The sequence below is a fragment of the Triturus cristatus genome, chromosome 2_2, assembly GCF_964204655.1.
Source record: "Triturus cristatus chromosome 2_2, aTriCri1.1, whole genome shotgun sequence".
Lineage (NCBI taxonomy): Eukaryota > Metazoa > Chordata > Amphibia > Caudata > Salamandridae > Triturus > Triturus cristatus.
The window spans coordinates 858740032-858761485 of record NC_140582.1 but is presented as its reverse complement, the minus strand read 5'-3'; the positions used below and the strand labels follow the sequence as shown (position 1 = coordinate 858761485).

Here is a 21454-nt window from a genome sequence, read left to right as displayed (position 1 = left end):
TCTCATAGCACCTAGGGTACTAGGTTTGAGGCTAAACTTTCCTAAAGGTCTCATAGCACCTAGGGTACTAGGTTCGACCCTAAACTTTCCTAAATGTCTCATAGCACCTAGGGTACTAGGTTCGACCCTAAACTTTCCTAAATGTCTCATAGCACCTAGGGTATTCGGTTCGACGCTAAACTTTCCTAAAGGTCTCATAGCACCTAGGGTACTAGGTTGGACCCTAAACTTTTGTAAAGGTCTCATAGCACCTAGGGTATTCGGTTCGACGCTAAACTTTCCTAAAGGTCTCATAGCACCTAGGGTACTAGGTTTGAGGCTAAACTTTCCTAAAGGTCTCATAGCACCTAGGGTACTAGGTTCGACCCTAAACTTTCCTAAAGGTCTCATAGCACCTAGGGTACAAGGTTCGAGGCTAAACTTTCCTAAAGGTCTCATAGCACCTAGGGTACTAGGTACGACCCTAAACTTTCGTAAATGTCTCATAGCACCTAGGGTATTCGGTTCGACGCTAAACTTTCCTAAATGTCTCATAACACCTAGGGTACTAGGTTCGACCCTAAACTTCCGTAAATGTCTCACGCACCTAGGGTATTCGGTTTGACGCTAAACTTTCCTAAATGTCTCATAGCACCTAGGGTACTAGGTTCGACCCTAAACTTTCGTAAATGTCTCATAGCACCTAGGGTATTCGGTTCGACGCTAAACTTTCCTAAAGGTCTCATAGCACCTAGGGTACTAGGTTGGACCCTAAACTTTCGTAAAGGTCTCATAGCACCTAGGGTATTCGGTTCGACGCTAAACTTTCCTAAAGGTCTCATAGCACCTAGGGTACTAGGTTCGAGGCTAAACTTTCCTAAAGGTCTCATAGCACTTAGGGTACTAGGTTCGACCCTAAACTTTCGTAAATGTCTCATAGCACCTAGGGTATTCGGTTCACCGCTAAACTTTCCTAAATGTCTCATAGCACCTAGGGTACTAGGTTCGACCCTAAACTTCCGTAAATGTCTCACAGCACCTAGGGTATTCGGTTCGACGCTAAACTTTCCTAAATGTCTCATAGCACCTAGGGTACTAGGTTCGACCCTAAACTTTCGTAAATGTCTCATAGCACCTAGGGTATTCGGTTCGACGCTAAACTTTCCTAAATGTTTCATCACCCACTTTTTCAAAATGTGCTAACTGGATTCAACCCACCACAAAAGTAAACAGCACACGAGCAGATGCGCCAAATGTAATTTTCCTCTGCACTTTAAGACAATGATTCAATAGCAACAAGAAAGATTTCCTGGTTACCATTTTATGAACAAACGCGCCGCTGCGCACAGGCTAAACGGTTTATTGATGGTAAACTTAATTTCATGTTCGGAAGGGAGCAGAGGCTCATAACCGCCCTAATAGAACAGCAAACAATCCCACATTAGACGGCCAGAGAGGTCACCGCCGAGCCTTGCCGCGGGCATCCTTCTGAGGCCGGGCACAGGGCAGGTTACTGCCACCGAACAGCAAAGGCTGATGCTTTTGTCTCAAGGAAAATAAGAGAAAATAGACATAAGAAGAGGAAATCAGAGCCGTCATGACCAAACACAGGAAATGGCATTCAGCCAAAATAATTAACTTCTCAGTGAACTCTGGGATAAGGACGGAATACACAAACGCACAACTATTATCGGATATGCAACTCCATCTGTGAGCATGTCTCGACGGGATAGGTTATATTCTGCTATTATAAAACTGCAGTGTTGCATTTATCTCTGTTGCACCAGCACTACTTGCAGCGCGGGTCACAGAAACGTAAAATAGTAAAACCTTCCAAAGAAGACTTCTAAGCAGAGGCGCAGCTTGGTCAGGAAGATTTGGGGGTGGTGGGCTTCAGATTTACCACGCTGTCATGTGATGTTATGCGACAATAAGGGTGCACGAGAGGGGCCAAAGGGGCAGTCGGAAGAGAGGACTGTGGAATGGCAAGAGTACTAAATACTAAGTGAGAGAAAACTCAATATTTTGTAAAAGAACTAACATTTTTAAGGACTTTCAAAACAGAGCGAGGGAGAGCGTGTGTGAGTTTTTGTCCGGGTTTATGTAAAAATTCCCGGTGAAATCCAACAGACACCTCACCAATACCCGAATGAAAGCCCCTGCACCCAACTATTGATCAGATCAACGCCCCCCCTCCTCCCCCCCCCCTTGAAGCTACGCCCCTGCTTTTCACCTGGAGGGGAATGGAGGAAATGATGTGCAACTAACCCATCGATTTCAGCAGATCAATTGCTTGCTTAGCTGACTGACTGTTGCTTGTCAGAGAGGAGTCAAAGGCAGCAAAGCAACCACAATGCTCACAGGCAGCAAAGCAACCCCAATGGTCACAGGCAGCAAAGCAACCCCAATGGTCACAGGCAGCAAAGCAACGCCAATGGTCACAGGCAGCAAAGCAACCCCAATGGTCACAGACAGGAGAGCAACGCCTTGCTCCACTGCTACTACTTGATGCAGGGTGTGTGTATGCCTATCTGATTATCTAGAAGTCTTCTGCTGCTCGTCTACATCCATCCATCCGTCTAACCATACATCCGTTTCGTAGCTCCCAAAGGTGAGCTGCTACATACAATAAAACCACAGCTGGCATAAGTTAGGTGGGGGGCTTTAAGACCAAACCCCTCTACAAAACCCCCCACAGGGATGATCAATGGCGTTTCCCAAACAAGCACACCACCCAGGCTCATTTGGGCAAGAGGAAGGTTGGAATGCCGCCCCTACCAACGGAGATAGTCTAACAGGTAAGTCTACAATCAAATACATGAGTCAGCCGATGACAAAGTAAAGCTCTAAGAGGCCAAGTAACTGGTGACCATCGCTCTATAAGGATACATCAAGCACGTTAGGAAACCCACATGCTTTTCAGAAGGGAGACGTAGGATAAAAAGATAGAGATATGGAGAGAGTGAGATAGGGGAGCAGGGAGACACATGAAGAGTAACAGGATAGTGCTGCCCTGAGAAAATCACAACTTCAAAGACATACCTATTTCAACCAACCTAAGCAAATAAATAACTTTTGTTTTTAATTATACAGGCCACCAACCTAGCAGCCTGACATCAGAACCAATGTAAACATGAACACCATAATACCCACTGACAGGAACAGCCCACTAACACTTCGGAAAGAACAGTCCTCCTGGTGACACTCAGGTGAACCCTTAACCACAGCCAAACAAGTTTTCCACTAAAGGCCCCATAGGTCCAAGTAACTGGTAGAAAGTAACAAAACACATATTTACAACTGGAAGTACTGGCTGATAAGCTGCCTAGAATCGAAAGACTTACTTGTCAATGTGCCAATGCAGAGATAAGTCTCCTGTTCATTGACATTTTGTGCATTTTAGGTCACATCGACAGACAGCTTTTAGTTGTTGCTGAAAAACATATTTTGGAACATACCAAAACCCAGAGATGGCTTTGGGCCATTGATTACCAGTGATTGGCTTTCTTGTCCATCATTTTACTGGCATCTTATTCGATGGATTTCGTTCCTCTTCTGCGTTTGTCCCTTTCCTGGAGCATGTGATTGGATGGCTTGTCTCCTTTCACTGCTCACATACAGGGAATTACTTGTTTTTTTTCTTTCCGCACTACATGAGAGCACCCTTTTTTTGCTCTGTTCACGGGTACTGTGCTGCTTTGCCCCTCACATATGCACCCAATCCATGCACGCCACGTTGTTTCCCTCTCCTCCTACTTCGTTTATTCATGGCTACCCCCACACCTCAGATGCTTTGTTTTTTCAAATATTTTTTTCACCCAGCTTGAAGGGCCTACATTGTTTACCTGTCTACTTCCCATTGCTCCACACCATGTACACTTTTCCCTATGCACTCCTACATTGCTCCACCACCCTCCTTTTGCGTTCTTTTAACAGAAAATGCTCATCTTTAAATTATTCAGAGAGCCTGGTAGCTGCTATCTGCTGCCACGCTGCTCCCTTTTTCGAATACGCTTTTGCAAACATTTACATTACTTTGTTTTATTGATTGCTGCAGGATTGGAGTCTGCATCTTAAAACGATAAATAAAAAAATAAAACGGCATCCACGTCAGATGCACATGCATGAGTAGTGATACATGTGCATGCATTCTTCAACAAACTGGACCAGCTTTATCATTATGGCGCATACGCACAGATACAAGTCACCAAGTAAAACATTTTTTAAATTATGCGGATGGTGCAGAGCATCCACAAAAAGCACTTCTTTCTGTCACTACTGTTCAACATTGGTAATCGGGATTGGCAAAGCCAATAGGTCAGAGAGGCAATACCTATTGACATTGCTTGTTCTTAATGGAATCATTTGTGAGGCTCTTGTACTGTGTTCTCATCTTTTGCTTACAAGTGGATTCCTTCAAGGCAGAACTAAGCAAAAGTTCCTAATAAATCAAGAATTAGCAAACAGCTGCTAGAAGCAACGTGGCAACACAGCCGAGAGATGAAATCTGTGTACAATCCCGTACTGGCGAACCCTTTAAGGGAAAACATGGACTGCGGCAATGCATTAATTGTAAATAAAGTGTGCGTCTAATGGCTTTGAGAGACCAACACCGGACTTTAAAATACATTTTCACAGATCGCAAAAAAAAGTAATGGCCAAGCTTTCGACAGAAAACACATCCATGAAATGCTAACATTACCTCAGCATCTTCATCCAGCTGCAGCTGTTTGGCGATAGACTCGTCATCCAGAGTGGAATCACCCGCCCCTTCTATTGGCTGCAGAGACAAAAATACAACTAGAAATATCAAACACATTGACAAACACAGGTGTTCCCTCCAAGATTCTTAAAATGAACGTACATCAGCTCACCGTTGCATTTACTTAAATGTTCTCCCCACAAAAAGACAACATTAGATCTTATTGATGCTCATTGCAAGCAAGGTTTCATTAGTCAGCAGGTCTTTTCATATTCAGCTGGTGATTTTGTGAAACCAACTTGAGATTGTTGAGACTTGACTTATCACAATCGTTTTCTCTTCGTTATCTATAACAGCAATGTATATCTATATGTCAAAATGAGTAATCAGTGGATGAAGTGGCCAGAGTAGAATAACAACGGCCTGATGGGATGTGAAAAGTTGACTATATCCTCAGGTGGGAGAAGTTGCAATGTAAAAATATACGCACCTTCAAACATACATGAACCATGCCGCAATCCGTAGAATATGTGTGTAAGTATAGCATGATATCATTACCTTCCAGAAAAGACTAACAGCAAAACGCTAATGTTCTGAGTTCAGTATTAAGGGCTTCAAAATACTTAAAGTAAGGTATAATTATTGTGAGGTAGCAAGGATGCTGCTAGTGTGCAGGACGGTAAATTAATATCGTATTCATCCTGTTTGTCATTTATGCCCAATTCTGTTATAATTTGTAATGGGCAAAAACATCTTCTCAGGATAAGACTTCTGCACTTAGCTTGTATTCTTTCTGGCCCTACTCAAAGATGTTCAGAGACTCATAATTGTTTCAGTAAGGTTGTTCAACACAGGAAAAACTTCTTGCACCCAGCAACAGGACTTGCAAAAAAGCTGCATTATGTGCTTAAAACCTATAATTCATTTCGGAATGGGATTTTTTGTTTTGTTATCCCGGTGCTTTTAAAGGATAATGGTGAAAGAAAATAATGGCGTTACATAAGCATTCTGTTATGCTTTCTATTGAGAGATGTTCTTTCTCTCTGCTGTAAAAGTGCTCTAGAGGGCAGCGCACAGGTAGGACTATTCAGCTTTTGAGAATATTAATGAAAATATGGATAAAGAATACATAGTAAGCTACATTTAATGCACACATTGTTGATTTACACAGAAGCACAAGTGAGCTATATGTAAGAGTTAACCAAAATGGGTAGTTTTCCTAGACGACTCACACATACCACAAAGGACCCCTAAACCTAAAATTACTTTAGGCTTTATGAAAAAGAACTACAATCCTCAAGTTAATATAAAGTCAAAGCCTGTACAAAAACCCTACCAGGTCGCCTTTCAGTTTCCTTCATGGGAGCATGACTAGCTCTCCCCTGCCAAACCAAAACCTGGCAGATTTATTTTAGAAACATTTGGCTCCTACCTTAAAGCTACCTTTCCTCGCTTTTCTGTTTAGCTACCGAAAATAAAAGGTGCCTAAAGGTTGCAAAGCTTGCTGTGGATTAAAACAAAAAGTATGTTTTTGAACCCGATAAACAACTCCCGATTGAACATCAGAACAGCTCCTTCTCTCCCCGTTTCCCTGGTGAATAAGAAGAGGGGAGTATCTTCACCTCTCGCAAGTGATGTTAAAGAAAGAAGCCTCTTACCTGCCTAGTTAGGCCCAGGATTAAAACGAGCACGGAGATAAGCACAGCCACAAATTAGCAGGAAGGTATCATTGAGGCTTAAGAAGGAAAAGCTCCTTACCAGCAACAATTCGTCTCAATTATGGGCGAGTTACCACTGCCCGATCCAGGCGTGACCGCCTGGAAGGCTGGTTTCTCTTCCCATAAGCAATATTTCACGCAAATCAACAATGCCTGCGCAAAGAGATGTCCGGCCTTTTTAAAAATGCCATTCAGAGTTTAAAAAAGTGAAACCACCAACTGGATTTAATAAAAACATTTCAAACTTTCTCTATGAAGGGAAATGCCGTAAATCTGCCTTGATAAGCAACCAAATATGTGTTTTACATGTTAACAAAGACCTTTTAATAGAGAGAAAGACCGAGTATTGGTAAGAACTTTCATTCATTGGCCATTGTGTGTCATTCATGCCTTTCTTCTGCTCACAACAGTTTACAGCACAGGGGCAGCTCACTTCAGCAATTAGATAACTTCGCTGTGAGCGACGGTTACTTGCCCCTTCACAAGAAGCGCGTTGGTATACATAGCACTACCCTTCAGAGCCAGGGACCATTAAGGCAATATGTTCTTTTTGAGCCCAAAATATATTTTCCATTTTTCTAATGCTAATGTTTAATATTGTAAAAACCAACAAAGCGTTGACGTTGCTTGTTTAAGGAATCCTATGCACATCGGCAGGGCAAGAACTCCTTTAGAAAACCGTACCAGGTCAAATATGTGTTGCCTTACATCTACCACGGGGCCTCCTCATAATGTGCATTTGCTTGTGTGCTCTTCGTAATGAAGATGTTGCATACATTTCATATTGCAAAACGGCTGTTTGGTCTATATGCATTTTAAGTACAACAATGTTTTCTTAGAGGGGATAGTATGTTTCTAGTTCATATTTAGATTCATAAAGTGGGAACTGTAGGAAAAAGCACAGCAGTTTTAGATGAATGGAAAAGGGAAATCACATGCTTCTATTCACATACTACATTATAGATCCAGAGTTAGTTTTCATCAAAATAATGTTGAAAAATATTATATAAAGCCTGTTCAAGAGCTTGTCCAGGAGCGAGAAGCTTCAGACGGGCCAGAAGGAACAGTTATGTCAGTGTGCCAAGAATGCATTCCTTCAATTACTATCTAGCTTGCTTAAGAACAGCAACAAAACATATGGGCAGGCAACGGACTTTAAAATTACTAATAAGAGGAGCAGGTAGGCATGCGGATGTACCAAATAGGAAGCTGCTATTGTCTGCAATATTTTGGTGCTAATGTAGAAATTTGATGCAACTAGGGAAGTATAGGTTCCATCACATATTCCATCAAAAATCATATATTCTGCAAAGAATTATAACAACTGAAGGAAGCTGGGCAATGCAGCGAACACACTTGGTAGACAATAGCAGGAAAACCTTCCTGTGTAAACAGTTGAGCATAATCAGTTCTGGGTACTCAAAGATGAAGAAAAGCCCCCAGATCTTCTTCTGTAGAAGCAAGTCCAAAGTATGAAGTAAAATCCCAGGCAGACCCAAATAATCAAAGCAAAGGTTCCTTTGTGTGAGATCCTCCAAAATTCTTTATGTATAGCGTTCTGGAATCTTGATGCATTATAGCCAACACGCGTTTCGTCTTTATGCTGTCAGTACATCAGCACACTTCGTCAGAGCTAGTCTCTTCTCAGCAGTAAATAAGTATGGTTCCAAAGTCCCTAAAGATGAAACACGTGTTGGCTAGAATGCATCAAGATTCCAGAGCGCGAGGGAGGAGCCTAGCGCTTGACCAAGATGGCCGCGTGAGCTTTGAGCTCCCGAGACCCACGCGCCCTCCGTCGACTATCCTGTCTTCAATCCTGTTTTATATGCACGGCATCATGCAGATGACTCGTTATGGAGGCGATTGATGCCGCCCGAGTTCGGATCGCCCACCGGGAACCGGAGTTGTGCACGGTGGAAGATTGAGGCCTGTCTCCGAGGGATGCCAGGGGCTGGCGTTGGCAGGATGCCCGACCTCTAATTGAACAACAGCGGCCAGGCGGGGTGTGAACTGTCGGACGGAGGATCCCGTCCTTTCACTTTCACTTTCTCGCCCTTTGTCTGCCTTGGCCCGGGAGTGCTTTCGGCTGCTTTATTATCCTCTGGACGCTCTGCGCCCTACCCTGGCTGGCTATTGCAGATCTGACTTCTCCTGCTCCCTCTACCTGAGAGAGGGCCGTCTTTTTGCACCGGACTGCTTGGTGCCAGACATGTCGGGTAAAGCAGAGGTGGATCGGCTGAAACCCAAGGCTACCAGGCGGGGAGCCTATACTCAAGCCAATAATATGGATCGGTATGCCCAGCAGAAGGGGTCGCCTGGTGGATCGAGCCAGTCGCTGGATGGACAGAAGACTGCCTCACCCCCGGCCTCGGAGCGCTCGTTGCAGGACGTCATGGGCGCGCTCGAAGGGATGCAGGCTTCGATTGGGAGACAGTTTGATGCCCTGGCGCACAAAGTGGATACCATCTTGGTGGACGTTAACCTGATCCGCGCGGACTTGGGCAAAACTAATGAACGGGTTAAAACCCTTGATCTCAAGACCACGGGCCTCGCTGATGATGTCTCGGAACTTCAGACTGAGGTTCGTAAGCTGCGGGCCGAGAGTGACCTCTCCGCCCGTAGGCTCGAGGACTTTTGAGAGCCGGGCCAGACGCAACAACGTGCGCATTATCGGGGTCCCGGAGTCCTCGGACGAGGTTTCTGTAGACCTTCTCGTGGAGGACTTGGTGCTTAACCATCTGAAGCCTAAGGGCCTTGGGAAGTTCTTCGCAGTTGAGCGAGCTCACAGAGTGCCGTGTGGGAGGCCCAAGGTGGGAGCTCCACCGAGACCGATTGTCGCCAGGCTCTTTCACTTCCGAGATCGGGACGCTATCCTGCAAGCATCGCGGGTGACGGGCCCGGTCCCTTTTCAGAACGCGTCGGTGAGTTTCTATCCTGACTTCACCCAGCTGGTGCAAAAGCAAAGGCAGAGCTTCCTGGGGGTGAAGAGACGGCTTCGGGAGAGGGACCTGAAGTATGCCATGCTTTTCCCTGCCAGATTACGTGTGGTGTATGAAGACCGAACTTTCTTCTTTGAGTCGCCTGCTATGGCCGGTGAATGGCTGGACGCTTTGCCCCGACGACGGACTGGCGAGGATGCCGCCGCAGACGGGGACAGTGGCCAGGATGGGCAGGGTTGATGCCTTTGGAGCCGGACTGACTTGATTTGGTTCCGGATGATGACTTGAACTGATTGCAGTACAATACGGAGGGTTGCGGGAGGACGATGGGAGCTCTTTCCTCCCTCAGGGTACTTTTTGTAGATTTGGGTTTTGGTAGGGCGACAGGCACACTGCAAGTTGGGGGGGCTTTGTAAGCTGCAGCAGGGGTGCAGGGTGGGGGGGATAGTTGGGATTTTGGGTCTGTTGTTGGGGGGTTCGTTTTTGCAAGGCGCAGTAATCATTGTCAGGATTTTTCCATGGTGGATCTTCTGGTGTGGGGTGGGCCTCTTGTGGTGTGGGGATGGGGGGTAGGGGTTTAAATGTTCTTAGCTGGAATGTTAATGGTTTGGGGGATCGCATTAAGCGGGGGATAGTCCTGCAGTTCTTGAAACGGTCTTTGCCGGATGTCGTCCTACTGCAGGAGACACACCTTATAGGTAATACTTGCCATGCTCTTAATAAGAAAGGTTACAAATTCATAGCTCACTCGGGATTCTCCTCCGGATCCAGGGGTGTGGGTATCCTAGTTAGAGCTTCACTACCGTTCGAGGTGAACTCCACCATTGTTGATGATAGGGGGAGGTTTGTGGCGGTGGCGGGGAGGTGGGAAGGAAGAACTCTGGTTTTGGTTTCGGTCTTGGTTTCGGTCTATGTCCCTCCTGCCCTGCAGGCCTCCACGTTTACAGATCTGGGTAGGGCCTTGTTGGACCTCCCGGAGGGTATGCTAGTGGAGGGGGGTGATTTCAATGCTGTCGGCTCTGGGCTGCTGGATAGGTACCCGCCCAGGGACACCGGGGGGGCTCAGAAGTGGCTTCCAGACTTTCTAGACACACTCGGCCTGGTAGACTGCTGGAGGCTCCGGCACCCCACACAGAGCCAATACACCTTCCACTCCGGGGCGCATGGTAGCCTCTCTAGGATTGATTACCTGCTCACTCTGGCTGCGCATGCCTCATTGGTATCTGAGGCCAGGCATATGGCGCGGGGCATATCGGATCATTCGCCAGTGTGGGTCCGGCTGGATGTCGGGCGCGAGGGAGGGGGCAGGGTTGCTCCTATTAACCCCTGGTACTTTCGTGACCCCAAGATGCGCAGTGCGCTGTTGAAGACAGTTGATCACTTTTTTAAGGACAACCAGGGGTCCGTTGACTCGGCCGTGTCGTTGTGGGAAGCATTTAAGACCGTGCTGAGAGGAGAGGCCCTCTCCTTGGTAGTGGCAGCCAAGCGGCGGAGAGATGGCGAGGTTATGCAGGTTGAGGAGGAGATCGCGGCTTTAGAGGTGGCCCTGGAGGAGGAGGTTACAGAGGCCTCACTGCATGAGCTGAGCCTGAAGCAAGCCGAATATAAGGACCTGGTGACGAATGCCGCCAAGACCCTCAGTAGGGAACAGCAGGGCCGCTTGTATGATGTTGGTGATAAGGCCGGGAAGCTCCTAGCTTGGCTGGACAAAAAAGAACGGGTTAATAGAGTGGTGCCGGAGCTGACGAGAGAGGGGGGGGAGAGGTGGTTGTTGACCCTGAGGGGATAGTACAGTGTTTTTCGGATTATTTCCGTATGGTTTATGCCTCAGTTTCGGATAGGCCGACAGAGGACTCGCTTGACCTCCTGCGGGACATCGATCTGCCCTGCCTTTCTGACGTAGATAGAGATGACCTCAATGGAGACATAACGGTCGATGAGGTGGCGGGTGCCATTCGTGCGCTGAACTCGGGTAAGGACTCAGGCCCTAATGGTTTGCCGATTGACTTGTATAAGCTGTTCCCGGATAGGGTTGCCCCTCACCTGCGCGCCATGTTTGTGGAGGCGCGGGGGGGCGGGTCCCTTCCGTTGGACCAGAGACTGGCGACGATTGTTGTAATACACAAGGAGGGTAAACCCCGAGATAAGTGTTCCTCCTATCGGCCAATATCACTCCTTAATGCTGAGCCGAAAATTCTGGCTAAAATTCTGGCAGGCCGCTTGGTCAGGGTGCTCGGAGACTTGATCCATCCGGATCAATCCGGCTTTATCCCGCACCGTAACACTGCGTTGAACCTTCGGCGCCTCCATGGAGTGATTGCCAGGGCGGGCACGCTCCGAGAACCAGCTATTGTGGCATCTCTCGATGCCACGATGGCTTTTGATACGGTGGAATGGGCATATCTGTGGGCTGTGCTTGCCAAGTTCAGCTTTGGCCCGGGTTTTTTGAGCTGGGTGAGGTTGCTTTATGAGGGCCCCCTTGCGAGTGTTGTGGTAAACGGGAGGGCGTCGACTCCGTTCCAGCTTGGGAGGGGAACTCGGCAGGGGTGCCCCTTGTCGCCTTTGTTGTTCGCCCTTGCCCTCAAGCCGCTGGCGGCGTGGATACGCTGGCATCCGGATATACGTGGACTTAGGTGGTCGCCCGAGCACGAGGACCGTATATCGCTCTATGCCGATGACATCCTGTTATATCTCGCCTCGCCCAAGAACTCGCTTATAGTGGTTTGTGACGTTCTGACGTCCTTTGGCAGGAACTCGGGTCTCGTCATCAATTGGAGTAAATCGTATTTGTATGTTCTGAGCGGCGAGGTTCCGCCTGTCCCGCGAACTTGTTCGATCCAGATCGCCCAGCAGGGCTTTGTGTACCTGGGGATTTTTATCTCCACTGACTCCACCCTGCGGTATGAGAGAAACCTGCTCCCCCCACTGGCGCGCTTGCGGCGGGATGTTGCGGGCTGGCGGAAGCTGCCGCTCTCCCTCGTTGGGCGCGCCGCCTTGTTTAAAATGATGTCTCTCCCCCGGTTCCTCTATGCCTTGCAGAATACCCTTGATTGGGTACCGGCCAGTTACTTTCGGGAGGTTGAAAGCCTCCAACGATCGTTGTTGTAGGATGGACGGCCGCGCATAGCGATTGCCAAGTTGACGCTTCCGTGGTACGACGGGGGTATTGCGCTTCCGGACATTCGACGCTATTATTGGGCCACCCAGTTGAGCGTGAATAATCATGGTTTCTATGGTCCGGCTCTAAGCCCCGGCTATGCCATGGACCGATGGTTGCTGCGCGGCGGTAATTATCATAGAGCGTTGTACTCTCGGGCGCTGGATTCGTCCCTCACGGGGCCCACTGGGGTGGCGGTGCGCGTGTGGAGGTTGGCGACTGACTCGTTGGGCTGGAAGGATAGGCTCACCCTAGCTACCCCGTTGTTTGAATCTGAAAAATTGGGGAGGCTCTGGCATACGAAAGGTTTTGATAAATGGGACTTGATTGGAATCTCCAGGGTTGGAGATTTGCTGATTAAGGGGAGGGTGAAGTCCTTTGAAGAGCTGCAGCAGGAGTATGAGTTGGGGAAATCCGAGTTCTTCCGCTATGTTCAAGTGCGTCATGCCCTGCGATCAGTTCTCGTAGACGGTGAGAAGGTGCCTGAGTCCTCTCCATTGGAGGATCGGATCCTCGACGGCCATATGCCAGAGAGTACGATTTCTCTCATATATAAGAAATTGATAAATGTTCGGGCGGACCTGCTGTTGGGGCTGAGGGACCAGTGGACTAGGGACGGACTCGAACTGGATGACGAGGATTGGCAGTCTGCGGTCTCCTCTCCTAAGGAGGTCGCGATCCCATCACGTCTGAGGCTGGTGCAGCTCAAAATACTCCACAGAACCTATGTTACGGGGCCAAGGCTGGTTCATATGGGATTTTCTGAGGAGGGTTTATGTAGGAGGGGCTGCGGTATGGTGGGTACCTTTATGCATATCATTTGGGAATGTGGCGTTATCATGGAATTCTGGAGGAGAGTCCATACGGTGATGGGGGAGGTGACGGGCATTGTTATGCAGCCGGAGGCGCGGTGCTGTCTCCTGAATGTATGGGGGCCTACCGATCACGATGAGGCACAGACCCAGTGGGTGACCCTGGGTAATATGGTGGCTAAGCGAGACATCGCGCGCCTGTGGGGCTCTGCGGGTCCCCCCACATTGACTGCGTGGAAAGAAAACATGGACTGGAGTATGCTAAGGGAAAAGACAGTATATTGTGCTAGAGGGCGCCCCCGGAAGTGGCACGCCATTTGGGGGAGGTGGAACCAGTATAGGGGGGGCATATGTCTTGCCCCTGATTTGGATCCCCCCGATGAACAGCTCTCTCCTTAACATTCTTTCCAGCTTTTGTATATGTACCTGATTGTTAGTTGACTTTTTGGGCCTCTGCTTTTCCCCCTTTTTCCTCTTAACACAGTATTGTGACTGTTAGACGAGGGGGGTCTGCTCTCCCCTGAGGGGCAATCACCAGTGGTATTCAGTGTCCTTCGCCTTGCTGGGGTTTTGTGTGAGTTTGTGTTTATTTTTAAAATAGAACCTTTTCTGCTTCTCCTCTATGCACTGTGGACGTTTCTTTGTTCTGCTTTCTCAAAGCTGCCGAACCTCCGGGATGTCGGCTGAATAGCTGTGTCCATGCTTTCAAAGAATAAAGGTTTAAAAAAAAAAAAAAAAAAAATATTCCAGAGCGCTATACAGAAATAAAGAATATTGGAGCTATCACACAAAGGAACCTTTGCATTTATTATTTGGATGTGATTGGAATTTTTCTTCATATTCTGCAATGAAACAGACCGCAATATATTTATAAAGCCTTTTAAAATATCACTGTAGATTTCTTGCGTGTCTGCATCCTTTGTAGAAAAGTATTCCAGAAACACATTAAACTAACATGCATCCCTGACAGTCTCTGGAAGGATCAGATCGTTGCCAAATAGGCATCAACTACAGGTAAGCCATATGTGATGCGTGGCTCATAGCCTGTCCATTTCTCCTACTTTCAAATGGTTTCCAATCTCACTAAAACAACCTAGGAACGGTTACGTTTCTGACTGATCCCTACAGATTACGTCCAAAGACGAGGTAAAAACTCTGGAAGTATTCTTTGATTTCACAAGAACTATGAAGAGCCACTCTCTCAGTTGCAAATTACAATCTGAAATTGTTGAGAAGAGCACCTGGTCTGCAGGTACAAGATTAGACAAGGTACCATTTGTACAGATTGACTACTGCAATGCCCATTAAAGAAATTCCAAGTGATTCAGAGGTCTGAAAGCAGAGGTTAATGTTCATATCAAGGAATCTACTACACCCACCTTTGTGACTGAATCCGATATTAGTTGAAGCCACTACAATTTTAAAACCTTAACTCTCATCCATAAATATATATCTCCACAAAATCATCTTCAAGCAAGACAGCTATGATTATGTGGTAAAACCTTTCTGACTATTTAGATCATCAAAAGAGCTAGAGTTGTTCTCCCTTGCAGACTTGCCCACCCTGCCATGCACTGAAAAAGTGTAAACTGCTTATGCTATTCAAGGAACAACAAAAACATTCCTTTTTGATGGTTAACTGAAAAGCTGCTGTCTATCACTGAGGGATTACTGAACTGTGGCAGGCCTTTTTTCCAGAACCTTCTGGTGCTTTGATGATTTAGTAGCACTTTACAACAAGCATTTGCAATGCAATAGGTCTCGTATTTGCGAAAGATTGAGCTATTGGCATTGTAAATGACAATGCCTTTTATCTACGTGTTTTGAGAACCTGCAAGCAGTGCGTAAACATGTACTTTGCACTTATAGCCCTTGCTTACGAGAAGCAAGGCTGGCAGTAAAAGAGGTGCAGTTACTGCCAGCCTTGCTTCTTGTAAACAACAACTTTAAGTACAAAGTGCGTGTCTACACACCACTTGCAGGTTTTCAAAACATATAAATAATAGGCATTGTTTTTTACAATGTCAATAGATTAAACTCTCGCAAATGCGAGACCTATTGCATTGCAAATGCTTGTTGGCAGGTGGAGTTGTGTGGTTTCGGTTCAGAGGTGGCCTGGATTTGTTTTCTTTTTGTGCTGCTTCTAAGGGGCCTCTGTGTTGTTGAAAGCTTGCCTCCTGCACACCCAGGACCAGCGGCCCTGGTGTATGTTCTGGACATCTCCTGCGTGGTATTGTGTAACCCATAAACCGCAGTGTGTCTGCATTAAATCCGGATTCGTCGCTTCGGTTTTAATCCCTGCGATAAAGACAAAAGCCAGAGCTCGACCGTGTCTGCGCATCCGGCTGCAGCGAGCGTCAAAATGTCATTACATAGGATGTTTTCATCCAGGGTACTCGTGGGGGGGAGGGGGGGGGGGAGCCCCTCGACGCCCATCGCCCCCGGCAGACGCATCTGCAGGCCGGGTGTCTCCTTACAGGCTCCCTGGTGGTGCGGGGGGTTTTGGGGGGGTCTCGGCCCTGTCTACGCGGCGGGGGTGTAAGTGAGGAAACAGGCCGAGCGCAGAGGGAGGTTGGAGGCCGAGCCAGACACCAGACAGACAGACGCACAGCAGACACCACCAACATGATGCAGAGACTCTCATACACACAGGGCAGCTGGACTACATAGGGAGGCTGAGACGGCGGGAAGCAAGCACTCACCCGTGCACCCACAAGCCAGCAGGATCGCTGCTCAGTAGATGAGTCGAGCGCAGGGCTTTAAGTGGGTCGGATGTCACACTGCTTACTTCTCACTAGTGGAGAAGATACGGCATGACGTCATGCCAGGTGAGGTTTGTAGGGGGAAGGGAAATCCTTTAAAGAGGCAATTTCTCTCTGGATTTCCCTTCTCTTTTTGAAACTCAGCAGCAGCAATTTTGTCCGGGTGTCACCAGGGCTTTAAGTGGAAGCTTTTTCAATATCATATACAGGCCATAGTTGCTGCTTATTTATCTTATGTAACTAACAACCATTGACAAAGCCAATAGTCCTGACTTGTTGTGGGTATGATGTTACTTGTTGTATCATATATCTGGATGCAATGACAGAATCAGCAAAATACAAGTTGGGCAGCACACTATGCTAAGCACAGATTTTTAGCTTACGTGTTTTTAAGCCACGTCCTTAAATACATTGGCCATGCCCCTTTGAGAGACGGTTGCACTAAGGCCCAGGCAGCCACTGCAGTGAGTACGGAGTGCCCCCGCAACCCTCACACTGCGCCCACAGAGAGCAAGCGGCCCTGCGCAGCACCTCTGCTTACACCCACTTGCTGAGGCGCCGGTAAGAGGCCTGCCTGAAGCGCCCTCCTGATGAGGCGGACTGCATCCAGCATTCGGGCAACTCCTGCAGGTCGGAGTGCGAGCAGTGCTTATCTGCTGCCTGTCGTCTCGTTGGCCCCATTAAGAGCTGTGGTCAGTGGATGCAACCGCTGTTAAGGAACACCGCACCGGAGTCCACAAGGCCCGCAGCAATAGGGGAGAGCTGCAGCGCCCTCAACAGCAGCACATGTCAGTCGCGTTGCTGAACGGCAGGCGGCCTAACACTAGTGATGGCTGCAGCGTCACCTAGAGGCCCCTTGCCTGCACCATACCCAGCGTCAACAATAAAATACGACTGAGGCAGCCTCGACAGGAGAAAACATTTTCAAATAACAATTAGCCACACCTGAAGCCCGAGACTAACAACAAGCTGGTAGTGCCCCTGCGACCTCGCCTCCGAAGTGGAAGCGCATAAGTTGGACCTCACCTGCCTGTGGTGAAAGCAAGGACGGCGACATAGCCTACAAAGAAATATAGTCGTTGACAATGTTTTTAATGCTCATTTCTGCGTCGTTGTCTGATGCGGAGCTATTTAAATACATGTAAATAGTTAAAACAACCTACATCAGGCGGGACGGCGCATCCAAGAACGACACTAACGACTCAATATAGTGTACAAAAAGGCCGCTTTACCGAAGTCAACAAGCCCGCGAGTGGTGCGCGCGCGTCCCAACGAGCGATCTGTTTTCAATTATCGTGCCCGTGTCTGGGCACGATAATTGAAAACAGATGTCGGCGTGCGGGTAACAGACACCAATAGGCCATGGGCGGAGCAACGCGACCGCCTTTGGCCTATTGCGTGCTGTCTTTCTGAAAAAGACGACCGCAAACGCCAATACCGTGGACCAAAAGGAATCGCACAAGCACGAGCGTGTGCGATTCCAGGGTCCGTTTTGGAACCCTCCACAAAAAGGACTCTCGCCTGCGCAAGCAGTGCTGCGCACTGAATCGCTAGACGCGAGACCTAAAAACGTATATTTTGATGATTCATCAAGGAGGGATTTGATAATTCCACTTTAAGGAAGTTGGCTAGTCCAATATTACAGAATGCAGTGCATCTCCAGGTGTCCACAGTTAAGTCTGATGGGTCAGCTGAAGGAATTATCTACATCAGAATGTTACTACCCATTCTTCTGTCACTTATTATTTATATGCTTAGTGATTATAACCATGGTAAAGAACTAGGATTTGAGTATCAAACCTTTACTTAAGCATCATCAGATCTCCATTACATTTATAGATATTAGGGCAGTGCATTTATTCCTCATAACAGGTGGTGGGAAAGTTAGAATACAACCAGAACAGAATAGTGAAAAGAAAATCTAAAGATCTAGTTGAAACAGAAAAGAGATTTAAGGGACTCATTTAAGGTTCTCTAAAAATACAAAATTAAATCATAAATATTCAACTAAGTGCATAGAGAAGTAGCTTTTATATGTTTAGTATCTCTGGCTCTATCAACATGCATATCAAGTCAACTTGTTTTTTCAATAACAAGAGGTGATGATGAAAATCTTATTTAACATTTATGGGTACTGCTAAGGGTTGCATATGGAGTACTGTGGAAAACTTCCTCCATCAACTACACCACAAAATATTTTTCTGCAATATATTTGGCCCTAACAAAGAAGGCCAGCGTGTCTTCACATAAAGGATGTGGAGAGGCCATGCAGCTGCAGAGGTCATTTTGAGTTGGTCAACTTGCTAAATGAAATTCAATGACATTTGGGATAACTTGTTTCAGGTTTTTTTCTAACTGTAGATTTCTTATCCATTGCAAATAACTTCAGCGGTCTTATTTTTATATTCCAGCACTACTGTTGTAGCAGATCTTAATCAAAGCTAATGTTTTTGTTTCAGATAATGTTTCAACTAGCAGCAGTCTCCCGTTTCACTGTCTTTTCCTTGTAATAGAACAGCATTACAGAACAAGAGGTCAACGCAAAGCCTCCATTACCTTCCAATGAGTTGTTTATGTATATTAGCAGTGCCAGCCATAATTAATAATACAATTACAAGATATACGCTGCTTGTATAGTTTCATCATGGAACACTTACTTCTTTTCTTTTGGTTGACACTAGCTTCTTGTCCGACCTGTGGACGCTGGCAGTTCCAAAGTAATCGAGGGCTGATGTAGGAGTCATCTGCACCTGAGCTGAAGGTTTTGCCTTGGCCTGTGTCTTGAAATCTGCCTGTTTCCCTACATCCGAAGTGGACAGTATATGGCTCGCCACAGATGTGCCATTCTCTTTTGGTTTCTGAGATTTCTTTCTACCAGCAAATTCTTCTTCTTCATCTAAGTAAAGAATATGAGATATATTAAACTTTAGATTTCTCTAAAGCCCAATGCAGCAATCTGCAATTTGTAAAAAACATTAAAAATATAAATTAAATTATGTAAATCTATGGACAAACGCAAGCTTTAATTTAACGATGATTGAGGTCAAGTCATGTGGTTAGAAGATAGCTTCCAATGTTTTGAAGATTTTTTGTTTCCTGCTTGGCTGATCAGAATATCAGTTTCACCGACAAGGGAATGTCCACTTACTAGCGTTCAAACAACACAATTCCACTTCAGTCGGTGCGACAAACCCAGAGGTCAGTTCAGCCTTCCACAGTTTTCAGCGGCTGAATGAGAGGCTATTCGAAAATCTTACTTGGGTAACAGAGCACTTGCATAGATTCACACATCAGTCAACCACCTCACCAAAAACACTGCTACCTAGAACTAGGATAGAAGTTTATGAAGGCCACCATTATAATACAAACACCAAATGAAAAATGCTACCTACCAGTATGCATCTGTTCTTGGCATGTAGAACTGCAGAATATCATACTTTTGCATAGATCACCATCTGGTGTTGGGCTCGGATGATTGCAGTTTGTTGTTGTCTTGGAAGAAGTCTTTGTAGTCAAGAGATAGGTGACTCCTCCCTTGGACGGTAGTGCGCATGGGCATCAACTCCATCCTCAGATTGTTTTTCGCCATGATGGGAAATGATGGACTTTGTAAGAAACAGAAAAGATGTCCATGTGTAATGTATCTAAGTAAGATAGCACCGGAACAGATAGAGGTTCCGGGGAGGCGGGTGGGCATATGAAATTCTGCAGCTCTACATGCCAAGAACAGATGCATACTGGTAATTAACATTTTCCGTTTGAGGCTTATGAGCTGCAGCATTCATATTTTTGCATAGACTGTATAGCAGTGCTCTCCCCTAGCGGTGGTCACCTGTATCTGTTGCAGTGGTCTGAAAAAGTGTTTTAAGAACAGCCTGGCCTACAGAAGCCTGTTGTTTTGCCTGCACGTCTACACAATAGTGCTTGATGAAGGTGTGTGGCTTAGACCATGTTGCTGCTTTACAAATGTCATCTAAGGTAATGTTCCCTAAGAATGCCATGGAAGCCCTTAGTTTGCGTGTTGAGTGGGCTCTAGGGGGAATTGGTAATGGTATTTGCTTTCTGGTAGCATATTTGAATGCATTTGACTATCCACCTGGCAATTCCAGCTTTGGAGATGGGGTTCCCTTTATGAAGTGGAGCCAAAGCTACAAACAGTTGGTTTGTCTTTCTAAAAGGTTTAGTTCTGTTAATGTAATAAAGCATAGCTCTTTTGACAGCAAGTGTGTGAAGAGCTCTCTCTGCTACGGAATCTGGGTTTGGGAAAAAAAAACGGGTAACTCTACAGATTGATTGAGATGAAAAGCAGAGATTACTTTGGGAAGGAATTTTGGATTTGTTCTAAGAACCACCTTGTTACGATGTATTTGTAAGAATGGTTCTTGTATGGTTAAAGCCTGGATCTCACTTACTCTCCTGAGAGAGGTGATTGCGACAAGCAAAAGCTACTTTCCATGTAAGGAACTGCAGTTCGCATTTGTGTAGAGGTTCAAATGGAGGACCCATGAGCCTAGTAAGGACAATGTTTAAAATCCACACCGGAGAGGGTGGTATTGTGGGAGGAATTATCATTTTAAGGCCTTCCATGAAAGCTTTGATAGCGGGTACCCTAAACAATGACAAATGTTGTCTGTTTTGCAGGTAGGCGGCAAGGGCAGCAAGATGTAATCGTATGGATATGTATGCTAGATTACATCTTTGTAGATGCAGCAAATAGCAAATAATGTTCTGAGTCGAAGCATCTAGCGGGTCAATTTTGTTGTTATTGCAGTAAATGACAAATCTTTTCCATTTGGCTGCATAGCAAGCTCTAGTAGTAGGGCATCTGGCTTCTATAATAATGTTCATACAGTCTGGTGGGAGGTTGAGGTAACCGAACTCTAGGACTTCAGGAGCCAGATTGCTAGATTCAGTTGAGTTGGATCTGGATGTTGTATCTCTCCATGGTTCTGCGCAAGCAGTTTTGGGGAGAGAGGTAGTTTTTGGTGTGGAACAACTGAGAGTTGCAGGAGTGTTGTGAACCATGGTTGCGGGCCCATGTTGGAGCAACTAGGATCATTTTGGGAGACTGTTGTTTGAACTTCCGTACTACTAGTGGAATGAATGGGAGTGTCGGAAAAGCGTACGCAAATCTGCCTGACCAGTTCATCCATATCGCATTGCCCTTGGACAACAGGTGTGGAACCCTGGCGGCGAAGGTTGGGCAGTTTGCGTGTGTGGCGAACAGATCTATGTCTGGGTGACCCCACATTTTGAAAAATGTTTGAAGAAATTGAGGATGAAGTTCCCATTCGTGTATCTGCTGTGTCTGACGATTTAGCAGACCCGCAATCTGATTGTGTACTCCTGGGAGATATTCTGCCAGAAGATGTATGTTTTGCGGAG

General features: G+C 46.6%; 1 protein-coding gene across 1 annotated transcript in view; it reads right to left on the bottom strand.

Moving 5' to 3' along the window:
- RFC1 (replication factor C subunit 1) overlaps positions 1-21454 on the bottom strand; it is a 765282-nt gene that overhangs the window by 453586 nt on the left and 290242 nt on the right. The window contains exons 5-6 of the mRNA XM_085642249.1: positions 18727-18965; positions 4682-4759 (exon numbers count right to left, since the gene is read on the bottom strand). Of these exons, the coding sequence (XP_085498375.1) occupies positions 4682-4759; positions 18727-18965 (317 nt within the window). The remainder of the gene's footprint in view (positions 1-4681; positions 4760-18726; positions 18966-21454) is intronic.